The 23,111-nt window shown below is 38.5% G+C and overlaps 1 protein-coding gene and 1 long non-coding RNA gene across 2 annotated transcripts in view; one reads left to right on the forward strand and one right to left on the reverse strand.

Annotated features, from left to right (window-relative positions):
- On the forward strand, positions 1 to 7,722 carry LOC136007819 (uncharacterized). Its single transcript, XR_010609867.1, has 3 exons — positions 1 to 68; positions 220 to 312; positions 6,873 to 7,722. It is a non-coding gene; the product is annotated as an uncharacterized LOC136007819 (long non-coding RNA).
- The window catches only part of DYNC1LI1 (dynein cytoplasmic 1 light intermediate chain 1), a 25,531-nt gene continuing 7,752 nt past the window's right edge, over positions 5,333 to 23,111 (reverse strand). The window contains exons 3-13 of the mRNA XM_065666174.1: positions 19,903 to 20,019; positions 18,092 to 18,322; positions 14,721 to 14,890; positions 13,587 to 13,680; positions 11,847 to 11,982; positions 11,368 to 11,479; positions 9,864 to 9,923; positions 9,693 to 9,737; positions 8,700 to 8,820; positions 8,388 to 8,546; positions 5,333 to 6,271 (exon numbers count right to left, since the gene is read on the reverse strand). Coding sequence (XP_065522246.1) covers positions 6,159 to 6,271; positions 8,388 to 8,546; positions 8,700 to 8,820; positions 9,693 to 9,737; positions 9,864 to 9,923; positions 11,368 to 11,479; positions 11,847 to 11,982; positions 13,587 to 13,680; positions 14,721 to 14,890; positions 18,092 to 18,322; positions 19,903 to 20,019 — 1,358 coding nt within the window. The 3' untranslated portion in view covers positions 5,333 to 6,158. The remainder of the gene's footprint in view (positions 6,272 to 8,387; positions 8,547 to 8,699; positions 8,821 to 9,692; positions 9,738 to 9,863; positions 9,924 to 11,367; positions 11,480 to 11,846; positions 11,983 to 13,586; positions 13,681 to 14,720; positions 14,891 to 18,091; positions 18,323 to 19,902; positions 20,020 to 23,111) is intronic.

The following is a 23,111-nucleotide window of genomic DNA, read 5'->3' on the forward strand; positions in this document are numbered from 1 at the left end:
AGATCAGCTTTTAAAAGAAGCTACAGCTTTTGGTGCCTGCAGATTCAGCCCACTGTATGCAAGCAAAGGTGTGTTAAGTTCACTTTTATATTATTCATGTTTTATCCGCAGAACTATTATGGCCCTTTATAGGAAAGTTCAGTTATACTTCCCTTACTTAAATCCAGTCAGATACAATCTACTGACGGAAAAGATGGCAATTTGCTTTCTTTACCATAGCTGTATACACGCTGAGGTGACAGAGCAGGCTGTCCAGGCACTGTCTTCGTTTCAGAACCACGCAGTGAAGTGGAAGGATGTGTGACTCATGAGGTAGGTGCTATTTTTAACTGCACCAAGGGCCACCGTTAACTGCACAGATGGGACAGTACAGGCCAGATAGCAGCAGTCAGGCCATGCTGCCTGCTGAACACGTACCAGCAGGCTGTGTGCATCGTCTCTCCCAGTAAGACGTGCAGGGTCCCCAGGCAGGATGGCGCAGAATTGTCTGTGCCATAAACAATGCTTGGCTGCAGGAACTGGCTTGAGAGGCAAATGGGTGGGGCAGGTTCTGTAATTCCCAAGGCATGGGAGTTTTCGCTAAACTAAGTAAGGCATCACCATGGGTGCGCCCTACCTTCTGCCCATTGGGGTTGGAATGAGTTTAACTGCAGGACTGGGCAGGTAGTCATTTATTGTTACCACCTATGAGTCCCCAGTGCCTTCAGTACCTTTTCTTTTATTAGTACATTATAAATAAGATTACATTACATGGCTGGCATCTCTCTTCTGATGGAAATTACCTTTTTGTTTTGTTTTCTTCTTTGATAATATCTCAAAACTGGGTGAATAGCCCTAAAGCCAAAAAGTGTGCGTTTAAGCTATGCAGTGGTTTGAGGGAGACAGGACTTAATGACAGGACAGGAGACAGAAGCAAGATAGTTCTTCTAAGGTGTTTGGTAGCATCTAAGGCTATTTAGTAGTTGTTTCCTTTTGAATCATTATCAGTGTCTTAATGCAGCATTGCTAGATCATGAACATAGATGTTAGTATTGAAGACTGCTCTTCAAGGAGTCACAGAAGCACAACACCAGCCTACAAAAGATAAAATATATGGCAAAATTTTCTAGTTACTGCTGTCTCTAAGAGTTGTTTTTTCCTGTTCAGGCCTTCTCCAGGAAATACGTATCAATGATGCATGAATTATAAAGGCTAGCTTGCCATTTCAAGCCTAACTTATTAGGTCACTTCATTTATTTATAAGGAGTTGGAGGTTTTCTGAAAACAACAGCAAAGCTACAGGAAATGTAAGATCATATGACAGAGGAGGAATGAAAACTGGGCAGCAACACAGGACCTGATAGCTTAAAAATACTTCAAGCGTTATGTTAAAACATACAAATACTGCTATCCACACAAACTGCAGTGGTTCTTCACCCTTTCCATCAGCCCTGCCTTGAAAGTATAAAATTCTTTAAGGAGGAAATGCAAATCACATCAACAGTTGTGATAAATAACAAGCCTGCTTAATGCAAATAACTGCATTTAGCTTGCTGTGATGTAGTGGAAATCCCATTCCAGATGTACATCTATGCATTTCCTTCTGTTTATGTGCTGCACTTCACAGAGTTTTCCAGAAATTTAGGTCTTTCTTACCCTTCCACGGCCTCTGCTGGAATGGCAGGATCAGAGGTAAAGACACAGTGGCTGAGAAGCAGCCCTGGAATTAGATCGTGAGCTACAGTAACATGTCCAGGCAGAGAGTGGGAGATCAGTGGAAGCAGGTTAATGATAGGTGACCTACTTTTCTAAGCCCCATCCAGCCTGGCCTTGAACACTGCCAGGGATGGGGCAGGCATAAATTCTCTGGACAACCTATGCCAGTCTCTCACTACCTGGTAGTGAACATTTTTTTCCCTAATATCTAATCTAAATCTACCCTCCTTCAGTTTAAAGGCTATAAGGTTTTTAAAGGTTAGTTTATAAGGTGGATACAGGCCAGGACTGCATCACTGTTTCCAACAAGTGATGCCCTGTTGGCTCACTGGCACTAGCATGCAGTGTTACAGGATGATGCCAGAGCTTAAGTCCCTCACTCTCAGAACTGGCAGCAGGGCTCCACTGACCTCATGAATAAGCAGTCTCCTTTTCCCATTTTTCTAAATGCAGGTATGGGATTTTTTGTTTGTTTTCTTGGAGGGCAAGGGAAGAATGATGTAGAGGAATGGGAAAGCAACTGAAAAGCCCAAACCATTGAAGGAGCCAGACCTGGTTTCTTTAGAAGGGTGGTGAGGTTTTATGCTACTGCACAACTTGGGGAGCTCCACTGAAGTTAGCCAGTCAGAGGCACAGCTTTCTCCCTGGCCTTGGGTCTGGTGCTCCCACACAGGCACTTCAAGAGCTTTTGTTCACAACTCTTGCCCTGTGTGTTACATGAAGTAAATACAGGATGACTAAATGGAATATTCCAAGTACTGCAACAACAGTTCAGAAAAAGACTTGAATGTGTTGCATCTGCTGAAGCATCTTCAGCTCTGGAGGCTCTATTTTTGGGTTCAGTATTTTAACTGAACTTCACAAGCCCTGATCACCATACTAACATGCTAGAATGTGTGATTTTTAAACAGCTGAAGATAAAGAATTGGCTTTTTTAACAGCTATTTCCAAGTATCCCTTATGGCACAAGAGAAGAAAACCCCTTGATTCCCCATATTTCCCAAACGCAGGGTTAGGCCAACTCTTGTCAATGGTTTGCTGCGTATGTCTGCATGGCACGGAACACAAGGCTGTGAGATTCAATAGGCAGCAGTTCTGCAGCTGCATGTGTCTTACTGCAAATTAAGTTTTCCCCCTAAGAAGAGACTTCAGCCCAACAGGTACTTGCATTTCAGATGTACTGCTAGAAATTTAAGGTTAGTGTAGTATGGTGGTTAGTCCATTTAACCTAGAAGTCACCTGCACATTTTGGAGACTGTTATTTTCAAATGAAAAATATGAACTGTATGGAAATGAAGTGGCCTTTTACTTGGAATTTTCAATCTTAAAATCCATAGAACAGCTTTATTACAATCAGTATACTCAAAGAACTGATACAGGAACATGGAAGAGAGAAGGAAGAAGAGATTTGTGAAATTCCCCTAAACCAGTTTAGTTTGAAGGGAATCAGCTCTTTGTCTACACAGAACTAGCCCTGAAGGCATAAAGGAGTTTATTTAGTTTATTTATATTGCAGTGCTTTTGCAGTATTCACACTGCAAAGCATTTAAAAAGTGTTAAGTGCTCTTTATCAAAAAATCATCCCCTGCAGTTCTTGTATTACCCCTTTGCTTTCTGCATCTTGTGTGGTAGACTGAAACTTTGTACCAAGTATTAAAGGCACACAAGAGTGATCGGAAGGAAAATTATTTAGACCATTACTCTTTTTAAAATTGGGGTCATCACAAACCTAACCCATCCCCAGCTTTGGTGGTGAAAAGACAGTAAGTATCCCTGACAAATTAGCTTTATTCAATTTATTTCTTACTTGCCTGACTTGTGAAGGAAGGAAACCAGGGAGAAGGATGGACTGGTACTACACATCTTGTGAAAAGGGCCTCCTGTCACAGAGACTCATTTTACATTATAGTTCTTGTGAAACCCACCTTACTTGCCTACTCTCATCAAAGCAGAAGGCAACTCATGAGCAAAGCAACCAGCTCAGTAGTCTTGGTCTTACCAGAGAGAAACAAGCCAATGCCATCAAGTTACACAGAAACACAGTCTCTGACATTTCCCTTTTGTGATAAAGGTACCCTGAAGTCTTTTTTTAACTCCCAACAGCATGAGCAGGCTGCAGAGAGAGTAAGCAGTGGTAAGAGAATTTGAACTTGAGATTTTGGAGGGAAGCAGGCTGCTTTAGTCTTGTAGAATGAAAAGGTGCGTTAGGGACACAGCCTCTTTGTAAATAACAAAACAAAACCAAAAAGAACAAAAGAGTCATCATGGTTTAGGGAAGACAAACTTAGAAGCTTTAAATATGCAGAAGTAAAATTTTGCCAACCTTAATTTGAGAAGTGAAATTATGAGTCATAAGTAAGGTTTTCCCCTGTCTCAGCCTCCACAAAATAAGGGCACCCAATGCAATAGTTCTTAGCATATTGCATGTCTAGTTTTCTAGCTTTGTTAAGGTGCTGTGCTTTGAGAGATGCTCAAATGAACTAAATAAAAGATTGCAGAAGCTAAAGTTTCCATGCAAAAACTTGCAGAGTACCAACTAGTTTAAGATGTTGCCCTCAAATCCAGTTTCATCCCACCACCACATACCACTGCAGCTGTAGGAGGAAGGGTGGTGGTGACAATTCAGGCAGGACTCATTCTTTCAAGCACCTTTCAAATTCTGTATTAAGTTCCCATATAGAATCTAGAGAAGTGCTCTGATGCTGGTGCAGGCCATGCATCCATGATTGGAAGCTTTTTTTTTTTTCCTTCAAGACATAGTTTATTCTATACAGTTGTTCGTCAGCAGGCCATGCATTGCCCCATGTGCCACCCTTACTGAATCATTGCAAAGCAAAAGCTTATTAGGACTTCATTTTGAACAACTAATCCATAGTTAATCTCTACTGAAGCTTTTCAGTTCACAATTCCATCCTCAGAGTCAGTTTTAACAAGTATGTTTAAATTTAGGGAGTTCAATGGACAAAAGAATATATGTCGTCCTTGAGTAAACTTAGGAAGAAAATAGAAGTAATTCACTAAACCCACTACAGAGTGCAGGAATTGGAGGAGAAAAGCACCACCATGTGCAGAATAAAGATGATTTGCCCCCTCCTCTTCAGACTTTTCAGAAGTTTTCTAAATAATCACAGAAATTAACATAAGACTTGGCAATTTAAAAAACTAGAGAGCTGAGCTCATTAAAGTCTTAGCTTGGTCACTTGGTCAGGATAAGCTTTTCAGGCTTCATATTCATTGGCTATCAGTAGAAACTGACCACAAATTTCACACTGAACAGCAAAGTGATGCTTGACATTTATGTACTGAAAGCTTAAATCAAGTCCTAACCTCAGTCAACTACCTCTCAAGACAATATACTGGAGTCATCAGCAGGATCCTTGGTGTACGTAGTGTGCTTTTAACATGCAGCACAGCAGAAACCACCAAACTCGGATAAGCCAGTTTTACTCCTAGAAACAAACATTACTGACTTATCTACTTCCTCCCAGAAACAATGTTTAAGGAAGTTTAAATATCTACCAGTGATATTATTCACTGAGAGGCAAAATATAAAAAGCATGTTTTATGACATTTTATACCACATCCTTCTGTTTCACTGTAAATAAGAAAGGAACACCATAGCTTCAACGAAAGTTAGTTAAATTTGAATGCAGAGAATACTTTATTAACTGATTACAGTTTTGATGACCAATTTTTAACCATAACTAATGTGGGAGACATAGTGGGGGGCATTAAGGCTGAGCCATATATATATAGACAAATCTGGATACTGATAATCTGTACATTTAACCTCTGCTTTTTCTTTATACATCTGTTATTCAGTGTTTGAAATTAATGAAAGAGGAAAAAAAAAAAAAAAACCCTGGCCACTAATTTAGTCTTATATCTGAATCAGCTTTTGCATGGGTTTTTGAACGTAGTGTAAATCTCAGTTGAGATCAAAGAGATTTTTTTAAGCCATACGCCAAATGAAGTGTTCAAGTATAACTGGAATGCGTTGTTGTTACAGCTTTGTGCAGTTATTTTTCTCTTCCAAAACCCAGTAGCTGTTCTCTCATGTAGAGGTTAATCTATTTAAGGTAGTCTTAAACTTGCCTAAGAGGTTGGGAAATCAACATAAATTAAGTGCCTGTGGTGTGCATGGGTTTTCCTGCTCTAAGCAGCCCTATCACTTAGGTGGAGATACTTGCAATTTTACAGAATTACGCTGACTTTTCAACAAAACCCAGAAGAAAATCATGCTACTATTCTTGCCTGTGGACAGTACTCCTACATGACGTCATAACCGTTTCCCAGCTGTACAGCTCCCTTTTGTAAAGTTGGGCAACACATATGAAAGACAGACAGACATCAGCTGTGTTTGGAAAGATATTTCAGTTCTTTAGTTCCAGTCACTGAAGGAAGAGGCAGAGGCAAGTTTGAATTATCCCAGAAAACTCAACAATTGGTTTTATTTGGTGTCTTCAAGATGCTTCACCTTCTGTGGGAGATGTAGGTGTTGTAGGAGAGACCATTTCAGGTTTTCGTGAAATTCTGTCCAATTCTGCCTGAACATCTGTTAAAACTGGCTTCTGACCTACAGGATAAATGCACATCATCCAGTCATGTTTATGAAACAGTTCTGGGAAAGCCTATAGCATCTTTAATTCTCAAATTGGGCAAATCCTAACTATTGTTACTGTACATTTTCAGTGCAGAGTAAAGGCATAAGGCCAAAACCCAAAAGAAATCAAGGAAACAGTAGAGAGAAAGTCACACCCTTCTGTATTTTCAATTTCTCAAAGAAACTTCCATAATTATATATTAATTAACAGTATACGAAGAGTTAAAGTATAAAATACAGAAGTCTACAGAGGTGAGCACTCCTACACAATTTTCTGCATCATATGTGTTTTAAATAATTCTGAATGTAAATCAGGGATTTCACCACAGACCAGTGAAGTCAATTCAGCGTATATGGTCAGTGCAGACCTGACACTGCTGCTCATGGGTGCACACAGACCTGCAGGTGGGAAATCCCTTTCTCTCCCTACCCACTTCCTTCCCCCCTAACTTGGAATGGCAGACACATCTCTGTAGTCACACTTAGACCTGATCCAAACTTAACACACACCATTTCCCCCTCACCCCCCACCATTTTAACTCTTATTCTCCAATTTAGTTTTTTATCCTGCCAGGTTCTACCACAAGAATAAAGAAGAAAATAGGGAAAACGGCAGTGCAGAATATTAAAAGTCTAATGCCATAACGTGTGCTCAAGCTGTGCATATCTCAAGCTGTGAAGAAAAATTCTGACCCACATGGAGTTTAAGCAGGGTCCCAGCATGCTTTCTGAAGACGCAAATTAACAGGAACTAACCTGTTAATGTACTATGCTGCTCTTCAAATCCTTCAATGAAAGCTAATACTGTACCAGAATCAAAGCAGCTAATATTCCAGCAGAGGATTTTCCCATAGCTGCTGAGGGGAAAAGTAACTCTCAAATCCCAAACTACTGTCTTAACAGCCAGTTTCCAGACTCGAAGACTGAGTGGCATGGATGACACTAATCACAAGACAGCACACTGTGGCAGGCAAAGAGGCTACATCTAAGCCAAATTTACGGCAATTCCTTGATAATCTAATCCTTTGTGACATAAACCAGCTACACCCTAACCCTTAATTTGCTGCATGTTAGGAAATGTCCGAGAACATTTTTGCTCCTTAATAGTTTAATTCTGCTCCTGAAGTTCCTGCCAAGGCTCTGAACACAATGTTTCTGGAGCGCTGCCTCCACCTGCACTGATTCTACAGTGGAGCTCTCTGCATCAGCAGCACTTGCGTGAACAATCTCCACGTGCAGTTCAGACCAGCACTGTGGACTTGGCCTGCAGCAGGCTCAGGAGTACTCAAACTTTACTCAGCCAACTGAACTTTGCATTTAAAAAAGGGAAGTGCACACATGTAAAAAAAATAATCAGTCTACACAAAATGTTAGTGGGAAGTGTTTTCTCTTACTACAAAGTAAACACTAATGCCAAGTATCAATGGAACACCAGTGTTTTCACCTAGGTGCTGCACTGCTACCCTCTGGGGAAGTCAGTAGGAAAAGTGTCAGTATAGGTATGTTCTTAAGTAATACAGAAACATTTTAATCTGGAATAGCAAGAAGCACCAAAGTAGTCTTGCATCTAGCATTGGAGCACTCACTATTGGGCATTTTTTTGATTAATTCAAATCAATAATCACATCATGTAAAAAAGGCTATCAACAGAAAATACATGTTTTTTACAGACTATCAACAAACTGAAAGCATTCATCACATCAGAGCTAGATCACTCCATGAAAACTTAAATTTATTTTAATGCTTACTGTATTGTTAACAAAAATCAACTTGAATTTCAGTTGCAGTATATCTGAATAATACTAAAAGTGGCTTATAGCATAACCCATACTATTGGGATGGTAAGGATCAAAGGCAAAATGAAGAACTTGTGTGGACTCAATTCATGCTTAAAGAGCTACATGAAGTTTTTCCCAACCCTCAGAGTGCCACAAAAAGGCAACACCAAACTGCTGTGAAATCAAAACCAAATCCTATAGCCCATAAAATACGCAGTTAAATAGTGTTCATACTTCTGAGAAACTATACTAATAGGGATGATCCACCACTCTCAATTTAGATTGAGTTAATCTTCTATCATTGATCGTACCTGACTTTTTTGCTGATGGTGTCAAGTTGCTGCCAGCGCCTCCAGTGCCACCTCCTCCTGGACTGCCACCAACACCACCAGGGCCACCAGGGGAACCAGTTTTCTTGCTTAGGAGGCTATTGAAGAAGTTGGCCAGGACTCCTTCGCTAGTAGCTCCGGCTACAAGGGGAGGGAAGAAAAAAAACACAAGACAAAACAGATTTTCTAAGCAAACACTGATTTAGCATATTAATCTAAATAAGCACATTAAAGAGCAGGCAAAGCACCTATTTTACTTCCCTACTACATTTGTGCCCTCATAAGAGAAAGTACCTTTCATATTAGGATCAATTTTTTTTGACCCAGTAGGGATAGGTGTAACACTGGCAACGTTTGATGTTACGGATCTATTTGGTGTCCTAGGAGATCCGCCAGGGACTCTTGGAGAGGCATCCTATGTAAAAAAATAAACATTTCCAAAGGTCAGTCTGCTACAGAATTAAACCATGCAGTGCAAGTGTACATTAAACGAAGCCTTCAGTTATTTCTCAGTTCCTAATCTTTTTTGGTTTAATAGTATAGTATCCCATGCAACTGGAAGGACACAGGGTTCCATTTTGCTGATTGTGTGAACTTTCACACTTGTGTAACATTCTTAAAAATATTAACTTTAGTGCAACTAAAGCACTAGTGAAGCTTTTAATTTTATCCCAATGAGAAACTTGAACCCCTATCTGTTACTCAGTAGTGCCTCTGACCATAATGACAATGGCACAAATTAGATCATAGATGAACTACACCAAATTTCTTGAGACGTCGCCACATACCACCAAGACTCTGGGAAGGACTAAATGTAGCCCAGGAGAAAAATCATTACTCATTACTTCAAGGACAACAAGTCATGTTTGCAGTTCATCTAAAAAAAAGCATGTAAGATTACATGCTCCCCATTAAACTTGTCTTGCTTTTTAGTTATTTTGCTTGTATTTTAAACGTAGATGATATCATGGTTTTCATTTGACCTTAATTTTTATGCTAGAGTCTTAATATTCGTAGAGAGATAGTGGGAGTCAACTAACTGCTTAGATGCATTCTAACATGAAAAGTAAAGCCATAACATGTAGCCCTTGCTGTCAATACAAGCTGTAATGACTAGCTGTGAGGAAGCATTATTTAAGAGCAGTATACAATGTAGACTTTAAATACCAAGTAGTTTAAAAAAAATCACACTGAAGAATATTTGACAGTGCAATTAAAACAAGCAACCCTCTATATATATGAGAGTGATTCATGTTCATGTGATGATATTTAAGTTTTGTTACTAACCACTGGCCTTCCTGCAGCAGTAGGTGGTTGTTTCGCCAACTGTGACTGCAAAAAACCAAGCAAAGCCATGTAGTGTTAGATATTATCGTGACTAAGAATACAACCCAAAATTTCTATTGAGAACATTGTTAAGTGGCACACTGCACACTTCTTTTATAGACAAAAAGTTACCTGCTGCTTCATAAGAAACACTTGGTCATCTTCAGCTACAATTTCTTTTTCATGAACAAACTGCAATACAAAAACATTAACATCATTTTGACTGAAAGAAAGACAATTATTTCTTTTGATACCCCCTGGCTGAATACAAGCAAGGCCTTCAATAATGAAGTGTGTGAAATACATTTACTGCAGACCACATTTCCTATATTTAAGACTGCTGCCTCATGATTCCGTTTAAGCTCAGTTAACTAGGAGCAAATAAAAGTATCATTAACAACTTTGACCTGGCAGACATAAGTCTCCAGATGTACTTGTAGAAAGGACTATTTAAAAGTTCATTAAATTGTTCAGTGAAAGAACAACAACGTAAATGGTTACAAGGCACATTCAGGGGTCTTGGGATCAGTAAGAAACACTGACGGATCGGATCCCACCTTCTGCAGCATGCTCACTTCTCTCTTAAGAGGCCCCACCTTGATACTGGTTTATAGATAACTATGGCAAAAGTGACTCTTCATATACCAGTCTAATGCAATGCAGGTATTGGACAAAGACATCTCAGATCCCAGTTTTAAGCATTAAATCACAAGCACTCTCCCTAAAAATAAGCTCACCACAAAAACTGCCAAAACAAGCACAGCAAATATTAAAGTTTATAATCCAGGCCTGAAGTATATAAGCATGCAAAGAAACCTTGTCAGTTTTATTTTCCTTGGACACTTCTTTAACACACTACTACGTATGTCCTGACTTTTTCCCTAAAGATTGCAGAAAATACACAGTATTCTTTATCTCAGCTAAAATAATTCACACTTGGAAATATGACTAGTCCCAAATCCTTAGCTTTGTTAGAAAAAGCAATAGAAATAGTTGGCTTCAGTAACTTTTGTATGCCTGAGGTCCACTGCTGCTGGCATTTTATTCAACCACCTCACGTGTGTTTTCAGGTAGTTCTGCCAAAGCCTTTTGTTAACTAGTATGAGATGGAAAATATACTGAATAGGTAGAACATGTTTTCTCATGTTTATTTTTCATTTTACACTGCCTCAAGATTTTTTATTTTAAATACTCCAACAGAAAGCATTATGAAGTTACGGGCAACCTGGAGAAAAATGTAGTGTACTTAAAAAATACTAACTCAACCTGACCAAGTTAAATTACACTGTTCAATACAAAATATGTATTAAAAGCAAAACATATATTTGTAGTCTTGAACAATGTAACAGTGGCAGAAAAAAAACAAAACCAACCCAACAGTGTAAGATGGAGAAGAGCTGTACAGAACAAGAATACAGGATTTTTTGATGATGAAAGAAAATTAAAAAATAAAGACAAAATAAGCCCCCCTCCTCCCCCCACCCCCGCTCCCATTTCACACACACACCCCCCCCCCCCCCAGTTCATCACACTCTTATGATGAACTGGAAGCAAAGTCCCAGGGAAAGAGAAACAGTCAAAAAACTGACAGGTAAATAACAGACAAGAGGTTGAATGCCAAAACATTTCAATTTACCTTTCTGACCGGTGGTTTTGTTATGATATCCTCAAAATTGTCGTCTGCTTTTAGTGTCTGAAAGTTCTCGTGCAATATTCCTATCTTCTTGTCATTATCCCAACCTGAAGGACTAGATGAAGGATTATTTGGCTTTAAATTCTGTTACTTCAGGTTGATCTTGGGTGCAATCCTGAAGTGTACAGAATTCAAAGCCAGAGAAGTTCTCATAGCTCCTGCTCTCCTGTGAGGGCTAATATTGGTCTGTACAGAAGTCAGGGACTGGTTCACCATAACAGAGAGGAGCAAAATCTCTGGGTTAACATTTCTCTCTGGGGCTGCGAATATCTGTAACCTCAATCCACTGGTGCTCACCAAACTCCAGTTCATGAGAATGTTATGGAACTTTAGAAAGCAGAAACAAAAAAGAGTTCTAAATGGTTCTAAATTATAAAAATACATTCCATACTCATATAAACATAACAATGCAGGTAACTTACATAAATACTGCATCTTTTTCCACAACAACAGCTGGAACATTGAAAGGAAATCCATACAACTTCTGGACTATGTATTTATACACTAAATCAATGTTTTTGTTCTCCTTTACAGAAGTGTAAATAAGTGCTGCCCCATCTGAATAAACTTGTTAAAGAAAACTCAGTTTAGTGGCTAATAAGAGATACTAAAATGACTTTCTTTTTGCTAGCTTATTTACTTTGTAGAATTTAGAGGGGGAATACAAGATCAAGTAAGTCAAACAACTCCCGACACTTAATTTTTTTAAATAGGCTACTTAGTAATTTAAATCTTTTGCATTACTTTTAAGCCAACTCAGCCATTACTTTTAGAGTAAAGTATAGGCTCTTCTCATTTTCAAAGCCCATAATACCAACAGTTTCACTACAATACTTTCAAAACAGTCGTTTGCTTTTAGTGAAGAAAGATGTTCATGCTATAGCCTTATATCTTGTCATTAGCCCACCCTGCAACAGGGACACTACAGCATTAACGAAGCATTAATACAGCTTCAGAAATGCCAAAGATCTTCCACTTCCCCACCTGGGTTTTTAAATTAAGAGAGGACCTGCTTTTGAACAAAAGGAAGGCAAACAAATTGTGCTGTATATCAATTACTAAAAGACCAAGTGAGTACTTATATTCTAACATGGTTCAGTGTCAAATTAACACCGTTTATGCACAGGATTAATAAAAGCAGCCAGGGAAGTTTTGAGTTATTTTTATTTTGGGATTATAAAAATGCCAAACCCCCTAATGTATTTCTACATGCATGTAATTTAAATTCTAGAAGAAAGTTATATAGTGGGATCTGATTCTCATTCAGTGATGTTTAGAATAGAACTCCAAGTTGTACATGGTATATACCATTACAGAGACTAATTCCTACTAGCATTCTGCATTCTTCATCCACAAGACCTACCACAATTACCCCTAATTCCAGTTTGAAAAATTAGGTCCTTGAAGCCCATTGAAGGAAGTGCTATCCTAGTGCTCAACTGAGTCCTCAGGTTCTTGAACTAATGTGTCCATCTGTTACCTGTGGTTAACACATAAACTTCCCTTTACCACAGCACAAATTATTATGACACAATGTATGCATGTTCCAGGCATCTACAAATCTAGATCTCAGCATGTCTTGCTGACTAAACAACACTTAACAGAATTTTATACATTTTGTTTAAAGAAGTTTAAAAGCCGTTGCTGTGCTATTACTGTTTATGTGCATTGTCTCTGTAGCAACACAGAGAAGCCAGTGGATCTTTCCTACAGCAATTCACACTTCTTTCCTTCCCGAATCACCTCATCTTGTGCAATTACTGAAGCCTGAAGAGACTGCATATTTAGGTCAAAAAGAATAACAAGCCTTGTTTGCATCTGAAGCGAGATCATACTTAAATGAATTATCTTTTGTTATTTGAGGGAGCTTGGCAGCAAGATGTGCTGATTTGCAAACTGACTCCCAAACATGGACAGGAAGGCAAGTAAAGAAACTCCTGGTAAGGGGACACACTAGACTCTTGCAGCTCTTTAAAGAACCCCACCAAACCAACATTAAAGAAAACCCAGAAAAGTTGAATTCAACATTGCTTCTAGGTGTTGCTGAAGCAGACTGCCAGCTACAGTAAAGAAGTTGCATTCTACTTTGGTCCAGGTGCAAATATTCTTTTAAGCTTGTCAGAATTGACTCATTATCATCTTTAAGATGTGATAAAGGATACACTGTAAGCAAAACCGTCTGATATGTGACTGAATGAAGTCAAAGTGTTCATCTCTGTAGTCATGTTCTTTTTCCAGAACGCTGATGGCATCACACTATCAAAACACACAACATGAATACATCACTTTCAGTTACCTGTTGAAATAGCAGTGCTGCTACACATCCAGTTCACCGCTGGACAAAGGGGATGGACTGGGCAGGTGGTGCAGAAAAAAACCCCCAAACTGCTAAGATAGTTTAAAAGCATAACTTTTTTCTTTTTAAATAATATATAATATATATGTGATCAGCCCTAACTTGAGAGTTCAAGCGATTGCCATTTTTCATTCACTCCCCCATAAAGCAGCAATTCAAAAGTCTCTGTTGAAAGACTGACCCACTGAATGATACCAGCATTTTCTTCCAAATGTATTTTTACACACTGTAAAAAATCAAGAAATGTGGAAGCACAAAAAAAAAAAAGTGAACGAGTGAATGACAGAACTAGCAGATGAGAAAAAGACAAATGAGAAGGTCTGCATTCCAGTGAAGAAACAATATATTCATCAAAAGGTTTATTCTTTCACTGTGGGCCAGCAGCAGCTGCAGCTGCAGTATGCTTAATGCCAATGAGAACTGGGGTGGGAAAAACAACCAAACCAGCAAAACAATCTAAAGGTATGGCTAAGAATATAATTACATATCTAACAAAAAGCAAAAGATCACAGAAACATCCCAAGAACTGAGCGAAGTTAACAGAGCAGCACTTAACTAACTAGAGCCCTCAAATGTATTAATCTTCAGAAAAAGATCTGAAATATTAAAAAAACCCCTACCAAACCACTATTTGCAGAATCACAAGGACTGTGGAGATCAAGGGGAATCCTAGCTGCTGACTGAGCAGCTCACTTCTGTGAGCTAAACTAGATCTGAGGCGTTTCTCAATTCCTTTAAAGCTGGTAGAACTAAATGAAAAGTTAATCACAAAATGACATGCAATGGAGGCTTCCTGAAGATAACCAACCTTCAGCATTACACATTTTTAAAGAATTCTTACGCAAGGTATTCAGAGTGAAAAATAACCATGTGCTTCCCACCCATAATTGACAAAGTTGCTTAAATAAAATATGCAAAAAAACTGAAATGTGGAACAAACCTTTGTACAAACTACTACTACTGGAATGCCTAAGTTACATGTTAGTGTATCTGCACCAAGGGGTAAAATCACACTGTCATCTTTGTCTTCCTGTAATGAAGTATTTCTTCTCTGTGGAGAAGCTGGATAATCCTCGCCTGGTTCTATATACTCCTGGAAGTCTCTTACCACTGAAAGTAAAAAAAGTTATATTAACAGGTCAGCTACTTGATTATTCAACAATGATTTTCACTGCCATTGAGCTCTAGCACTGTTGATCATATAATACTCCTGCTTCTTTATGTTAAAAAGTTGAGCATGCACCAAATACTATTTGTTTACTCTGTGCAGCACAAGAGAGCACAAGACTAGTAAGTCTGCTTGATGGGCAGCTAGAGGAACACAAACAGGTAAGACCGCCCATAAGGACAGCACTGAACCATTTTTATTTTACCACTGTGGAACCACTTGGCAGTTGCTATTAACTATTACCGTTTGATATGTTTTGTTCCATTTTTCTTGGCAAAATTAATGGAATGGTTTGTTAGAACTAACAGAATTAAGAGTTACACAGCAGCTTAGCTGCTTCTGTATGAGGTGTTACCTAAAAACCCCTACTCCACACTTCCCTCTCTCTGTACAGTGAATCTACAGTAGTAATAAGGAAAAAGAATAGAATACACAAACATGAGTTATTAACTAGCTTTATAATTACTTCATACCATATGAAATATTTTGTATGCTTTTACAATAGATCAGACACTACTTAAAATTTAGCAAGGAGGGCAAGTCAGAGTATAACAAGAATTAGAAAAAAAAAGATAAAGTTAACAAATGTGGCTAACTTTTTCCTGTCAGGTTCCAGTGCATACACCTAAAACGCCATAATCGCATGGTCACATACTATTCCTATAGTCAGGGATGCAGTATTAGGCATAAAATGTCTGTGCATTTCACACCAAGTGTCCTGTTTCACCTAACAGAAACAGCATTCTACCAAACCCCACTACTGATTACTTTTCCACGAGTAGCACATCCCAATTCAGTCAAAATAAATAAATAAATAAATCAGGCAGTAAGACAATTCAGCTACACTGTGCCCACTAGCAGCTAAGTACTGCAGTACATTCTCACTGCTTTCCTCTGATTTACATTATCCACTGCTACACCTTCACTAAACTAATTGAAACCCTCCAAGTTCATACCTAGCAAAGTGTTAGTTGAATTACTAGAGCAATACTTATTTCAGCACCTTAGAGAAAAAGATGTATTACGCCAAGATTATTCAAGGTTTCCACAGATTTTCTTTGAGTTTACAGTAACAGAAAGCACATGCACTGATTATAATTTCTACTTGAACAGACAACTTAGGCTCTTATTCAGGGAATGCTGCTACTTCAGTCTGGTCTCAGAGTTCCAAAAGCCTCCCAAATTAACCATGTTTTGAATGCAGAGCTCTTACCATGATACGCCAGCCACTCTAGGGAGCCTTTCCTACACAACGTCCTGTCTGCTTTGGGAAAACTACATGCCTAAGATAAAAGTCACACTACTGCAGTGCTAGAAGCTTTCTTAGAAACACAATTAAAGTGAACAGGCTACAAGGCATCATTAGGCTCAGAAGAATTTTGTAACAGGAAGAGTTATTCCAACCCTTCACACACAGCTGGTATGTATCCCCTAATGCCTTCCGATACTGGTCTCTGTCCTCACAGTTTCTGTTTATAAGTGGAATGAAGTTGCTAGGACAGGAAAACAGCAGCACACCTCCAGAAAACTACACACACAAACACTCAGTAAATTTCAGTCCTGTCAGCACCTTAAGTTAGCTCACAGGAGCCTCTCAGGAGCACTAAGCCTGGCACAAGAATTAAATAGGACCATATAGCCAGAAGTCAGGCAAGCAAGATTCCCTCCTCCTCCTCTTGGCAATGTCAGGCTGCTGCCCGCCTAGCAATGCATGAAGCCACATTACAAGAGGTTCAAAACAAAAGCAGCTTCCAGTCATATCTGGATTGTGTCCAGGGCTTCTGTTACACCCAAGTCGCATACCATCAGTATCTGTAAGAATTAGAGCAGATGACAAAAGAACAACAGAGCAGACAAAACTTGTAATGAATAGCTGTTTTTCTTGACTCAATCACATTTTCTGGATTTTATAGAGTTTCACTATTCTGTTCACTCCATCACTAAAGAAGCAAAACTCTCAGCTACACATTTTTGATAACAGAGATGCTGCATCCTTACTACCTTCATCCAATAAAATCCCATCCTGAAACTGCCTGGGAGGTGTTCAATATGCACACACTTACACCACCCCCTGAAAAGAAACCAAAACAGAACCAAAAACCACATCCAGAATTTCTCAGCTCCTCCCTCTTACACAAGTTCTTCTTGTGGAAAATATGATTCTCAAGGATGATACTTCCCTTAGAGGAATCTCTCTCAAAAGAATAAACAAATTCCCACCAGAGTATCTGCAACTGCCACCTCATGGACTACTTTATCACAGCAGAGCTACAATTTCCACTGCTGAAAGAGCTATTCGGCAAACTGGCAGTCAACTGCTTAAGAACATACAGCTCCAGAGAGCAGCTTCAGACTTACACACAAAGTTTAATCATGCTATTTGATCTTAACACATGACTTTCTCAAACACTCTTCCTTGTAGTGATTCACCGAGAGATGAACAGCAAAGACTCATGTTTTAGTACCCTCAGGGAAACACAAGAGGCTGCCCAGAAGTAATATGGAATTATGATGTTAGTGAGTTCAGTCATATAGCTTAAGGAATCCTGCAAAATCTTTGTGTTCTGCATGTTTAAAACTAAGAGGACAAAGAGCTACATCATATCCATGCCAAAACAAAATTACAGCTGCATTACTGTCAATAATAATGATGATAAAACTCTTCAAATAGAAAGGGCCCAGACATCATGTTAATGTCATGAGTCCTCCCAACAATTACACTTTTGGTAGGCAGAGAACAGGTTTCAGGTTCTCTAGACTGACTAATTACAGGAACAGTTAAGAAGCTGATGCAGTGATTTGCCTTTAAAATAAATACATAAATAATTGAAAGCTAAGAAGCTTTTTTTTTTTTCCCCTTCAAGAATCTTATCTAGAAAAAGCTGTAAGACGCAAGAATGTACAATCAGCTCTGTTCATTCTGAAAGCTTCCACCACTAAATTCCACCCCTACTTCTGTTAGAAAGAAATACCAGTATCACTCACATATTGAGACTTATCTGAAGCTTGACTTGCTTGATAACTCTTAATTTTAAGTAACATTTCCAAAGCATGAAAACAACTGCAATAAAGAGATTAAATGGTGCAGAAAGCATTAAGCATATTTGATTAAATGGATTCCTACATATTTGCAGAATACTCACACTTCTGTTCCATTTCTTTCACTTCTTCGGGAGGAATTTTTAACTTGTCAATATGTTCTCTTACAACACTTGCCCATTTTTGTAAAGAATCCAGTGCAGTCCAAGGCCTAGACATGTCTACTACCAACATAATTAGAGTGTCCTTTAGAGAGCTTGCTTCCATTGCAAATTTAAGAAGACCTTTGTGATACAAGTCACCATCTAAAATCCATACATTACATCTTGTTTGGTCTACAAAGGAAAAACATTTTATGAGACTTACTGGAAACAGTCCACTACATAACAGAGCTATTAAATCTTCTTCAGACATATAAAATATAAGGAAGAAAGCAGCTGACTTGTTTTATCAGTCAATTAAAATGCATAGCAACAGAGCAAACTACAGCTTTTGGGGACAAGCTCCTCGTCTTCCAGACCCTGATGTTTAATGGCTGGTAACTGAAGATCTTAAATTCATTATCTGTAAGTGAGAATCCAGAGACAGCATTCAGCATTTCCAAAATTCATGTTCACCATTTTAGAGAGGGAAAACGTTTTCTTCAAGATGCAGCTTAGAAGGGGGGAATTGGGTGAATTAAACCACCCTTTCTCAGCCCTTGGCCTGGTCAGTTCAAGGACTGCCATCTCCCCTTCAAAACTCCAATGTGATATGCCTATAGATTTTTTGAAGTACAGAATGTACCTTGGCCCTTCAGGAAACTGGAGCAGAACTGCAAGTTTTTCATTATTTAGATGGACTTTATGAATAAAGTTATTTTTTTCAGATTTGCAAAAGGCCAATCACCATACAGACAGACCAGCCCACTGCTTTTTTCTCCCCAAAGAGCAAACAATATTCAGAAACGCTTCTGCAGTAAATGAGGAGCTGCTGATTCAAAATTAGAGAGCTTAACATAATTACATTTTGCCTTCAGGTAAGTTTTTGGTACTGGTTACAGAAGTTCTGAGGAAAACATTTAGATCAAACATCCAATCCTCTTAACCCTGGTCAAATCATCTTGGAGACCAACAGCCAGACATGGGAGTCAGGAAAGGTCCAACTTCTTCTGGTTCTGCTTCTCCTTCTATCTGTATTTGCTCATGCAGTTTAGACAAGAGCTCCCATTTTCCCCCACAGCTCCCAGTATGTCCTTATGCACAGCCCACTAAGTATTGCCATCTAGATAATTCACCGCACCTCTACAGAACCTGGTCAGACTCCTTCCCTTGTTTCCCCATATATAAGCAGTAAATATCCATCCCGTAACTGCAGGTATATTGAGGCTGGATCTTAAACATCTTTTTTACCTTCTAGCCATAAGCAAACTCAAGCCAGTTGAAATACACCTTTTACTTATTTCTCCTTCCTCCAAATTTTGTGTTGGTGGTTTGGGGGTCTTTTGTTTTTTGTTTTTTAAATCTCCTTTAGCACTGTGCATATTTTCCTACCTAGCAATTTAAGATACATAATCTTGCAGATTCTCATAACCACCAAGACAAAAAGCTTCTCTGTATATTCAAAAAGAGAAAAATACTTGCTACAGTATTTGACAAGCAAGGTAAGAGCACCTTTTCCTCTAGGGCTGAGGAATATCCATCTATCACTGCTTCCCTGCTCTTATTTTTTTCCCCAGCCTTTTCTTTTGACTGCTTCATGGTATATACTAAAGGAATTACACTAAGAAACTTCCTCAGGATACAAATTACTTGTGACCTAAGCTGGACTCCTGCAACTTATATGGAAAGAAAACCATCCCACTGTCATTCCAAATATTACACTCCTGATTTTTCTTTCAAATTGGTTTAAGATATTATTAGAAATAAAAACTTACCATCTCGATCTTCATCATGCACATTTAAGTACAAATACTCCATTCCTCTTCCTTTTTTGTATTCCTCTATTCCTTGAATTTTTCCTATTAAGCTAGTTTTACCTGCTCCATCTTCACCTGGAGAGACAGAAGTTAGATGCCACTCAATCTTTACTCACAGTTACATATTAAAAACCACCTGAGGCAAGAAGGAAACCATATACTAAGAGCTGAGCTCATTAAAGCTTTGAAATATAGTGGGCTTTGCCCAGCTCAGCCATCTGCTCAGAGCACATGCCTAAGCTTCAAATCTTCTAATTACTGATCAAGACAATTTTGCCACTAACTATCATATCTGAATTAGGCTCTTATATGTATATTTAAACAGATACCTTAAGGAGTAGTTAAAATACCACAAACAATTACAGCCTTTCAGTTGCAACCAAAGTGGTAAAAAAGTCTTTCTAAAGTAGAGTTTATGCCACAGTAAGCTCATCTTGCAATCAGAAAAGTATTATTTGGAACTCTCTCCTATCAAACAGCACATGCCATCAGGCTGAGCAAGGCAAATCTGTTTCCTTAACTTTTATGGGCTGATTTCTTTGAGTCTTTTCTCTGTTACAGGTCTAAAGAAATCTTACAAAGTGGTGACAAACAGTAAGCCTGCTGCCTTACAGTACATGTGTGATTAGGTCCACACGCAGTGACAAGCCTGCAATCTGAGTCCATTCACTCCTTCAATGGGAGCTGGGATAACCATTAAACCTCATAGCGTTTGCACAGTGTGAACACCTCAGCTATTGCCAGAGACTCTTCTTGAAAAACTTCTATTTCTAACTTTGCATGCAGTTTTTCCAGTTTGAAAGAGTAACCAAGCTGAATTTGGACATTAAGAGGGGTACTGCTACTTGAATTTGGCAGTATGATGGGTACATAACAGTTAGACACTAGAAAATCCTTGGAACTCACACACAAGTTAGAAGCACCTTATCAGTTTTATGCCAAACAGAGTATTTTTTCTGAAGTCCCTCCTGCCCAGGGGAGTATAAACACTTGCTTTTAACTACGTAACAAAGAGAAGAGTTCATTACAGTTAGCGGTGGAAATTACTGTCCTTGAAGGTTTCCCTTTAAAGAAAACTGATTGTGCTCTTGTAGACAACATTATGTCTACGTTAAAAAGACTACAGACACAAGCACAGAAGAGAGCAGAATAATGATACTGTCATGGACTGATTTTGAATTTACTCAACATATCTTTCCCAAGATTACCATGTGAAGTCTTCAGTTTAGAGTTCAGCCTTATTTTCAGATTTCACTAATAGTGTAGAAGCTGCCAGAAAGCATAAGACCATTTACTCTAGGAAGCCCAGAGGATTTTACTCGATGGAATGAAAAGGGTTTTTTTGCCCCTTCAGTTTTTAAAAAATTTAATAAATAAATTAAAAAATAATAAAAGAGAGAAAGAAAAAACAAGACCAGAACTGAAGGTTACAATCTGGTTAAGTACAGAGAACTTAAGTGACAAATGAAGTTGTATCAGTCTAACTTTTTCAACATTTAAGAGTTTGTTTGGTAGTTCCTTAACTATACTAAATCAACACACACTTAAGTAAACAGCTATAGCTAGTTTTAAATAAGCTTTGGAAAGCACGGCTATTTTCTACTTGTACATCAAACTCTTCTCTTAAATAACAATTCTGCCCAAGCAGTGAAGAGTTCAAGCTTCATCACGAGATGAATTACAATTCCTCCTCTGCCCTCACCCAAGTACTTATTCAAGCTTCTTAAATTTGCCATCTATGAATAACTGGGAGACTTTATTAAGAGCTGCTGCACTGACATGTTGTGCTGCTGAAGTTGCCATTACTTTTGCCAACAATTTCTGTGTGATTCATTGTGTTATTTTACCTTTTTAAACAGACAGCTTCAGTTAATTTGTGCCAGCAGAAAGCTCAAAAGGTAAGACAAAACTAAATTTGTTATTCCTTTTAAAGAGGGGCTGCACTTAACAGCTTTCCTAGTTTCTCAGAACAGCTGACTTCTCTTGCATATCAGTCTGTTTCACACAGGTGGCAATAAAGATTACAACTGTTTGTGCTGGGAAAGGTTAGCATCTTCTGTGAAGTACATCTGCCAGTTCTTTACAAAAGTGGCTACAACTTAAGGGTTTTAGAAACATCTGTGGTTATGAAAAGTCATAAACATAACAAAAGATACACTTTAGCAGTCTAAATCAAACTTAATCAAACTAATGCTAATATATGTGCAACTTGATTGTTTGGAAGTGTTCATGCTAATATCCCACAAGGCCCTTACATATCACGGTTGTGTAGTGTGATTTCCTCCCCAGCCCAGCATTTCTAAATGCCTGAAGTGAACTGAAGTTCAATACTGTTAAGTTAATGTCTTATGGTAAATTGAGAGCTGGAATTTTATTTTCCCTCCTCAAGTTTTCCAGTAATTATGTTCAGATCCTACAAAGAAAGAAGTTATCAATACAGCATAAGAGAAGTTGATTTGACATAAAATTAGTACCTTTGGACACATGCACACACAGTAGTCATTTCAGCCACCCATCACAGAATTACTTACATTTAATCTGTTCAGTGAAGAAGATTCTTTTCTGCCTTCTCCTCAGCAAATATCCACCCATTTCAATATCCACCAAGAACAGGTAGGTGGATCACTGACAGACATAACTGTCAGTTAATACAAGTTACTGCATGTCAAAAGCAATACTCATCATTCACTAGAAAGCCAGAATGACAAATCACTGATATTTGAAAGGATTGGTACTACTTTCATTAATTGTTCAGGTATAGGAGAATAATAGTGTGGCCTGTAGATGATGTAAGATAAACCAAGAGATCTGTGGAGAAAAGGGTCAGAAGCAATACCAACAAGTGGTCCAAAACAAATTAGCAATGCATAAATGAGTTAATATACAAATAGAACAGTTCACTTCCAACAGGTGCAAAACAGCTGCCTAACCAAACATGCCCTGTTCCACAGATCCAGAGTTCTCAACAAATGTAAGCCATGTTAGAGTCAATATTCTGGAAAAAGCTGTCAGAAAGTAAAACCAGGACCATCCTACACAACATAAGGATTTCCTCCTTTTTGCCCACACAATTCTCAAAATATTAGGAAAAGATGACTGCCTTGGCTGAGAGAACTTGCACAGACTTGAGGTTCCATCCACCTCTACTTTCCATTTTTAGTGTGTTG

Source organism: Lathamus discolor, chromosome 2 (assembly GCF_037157495.1).
Source record: "Lathamus discolor isolate bLatDis1 chromosome 2, bLatDis1.hap1, whole genome shotgun sequence".
NCBI lineage: Eukaryota > Metazoa > Chordata > Aves > Psittaciformes > Psittacidae > Lathamus > Lathamus discolor.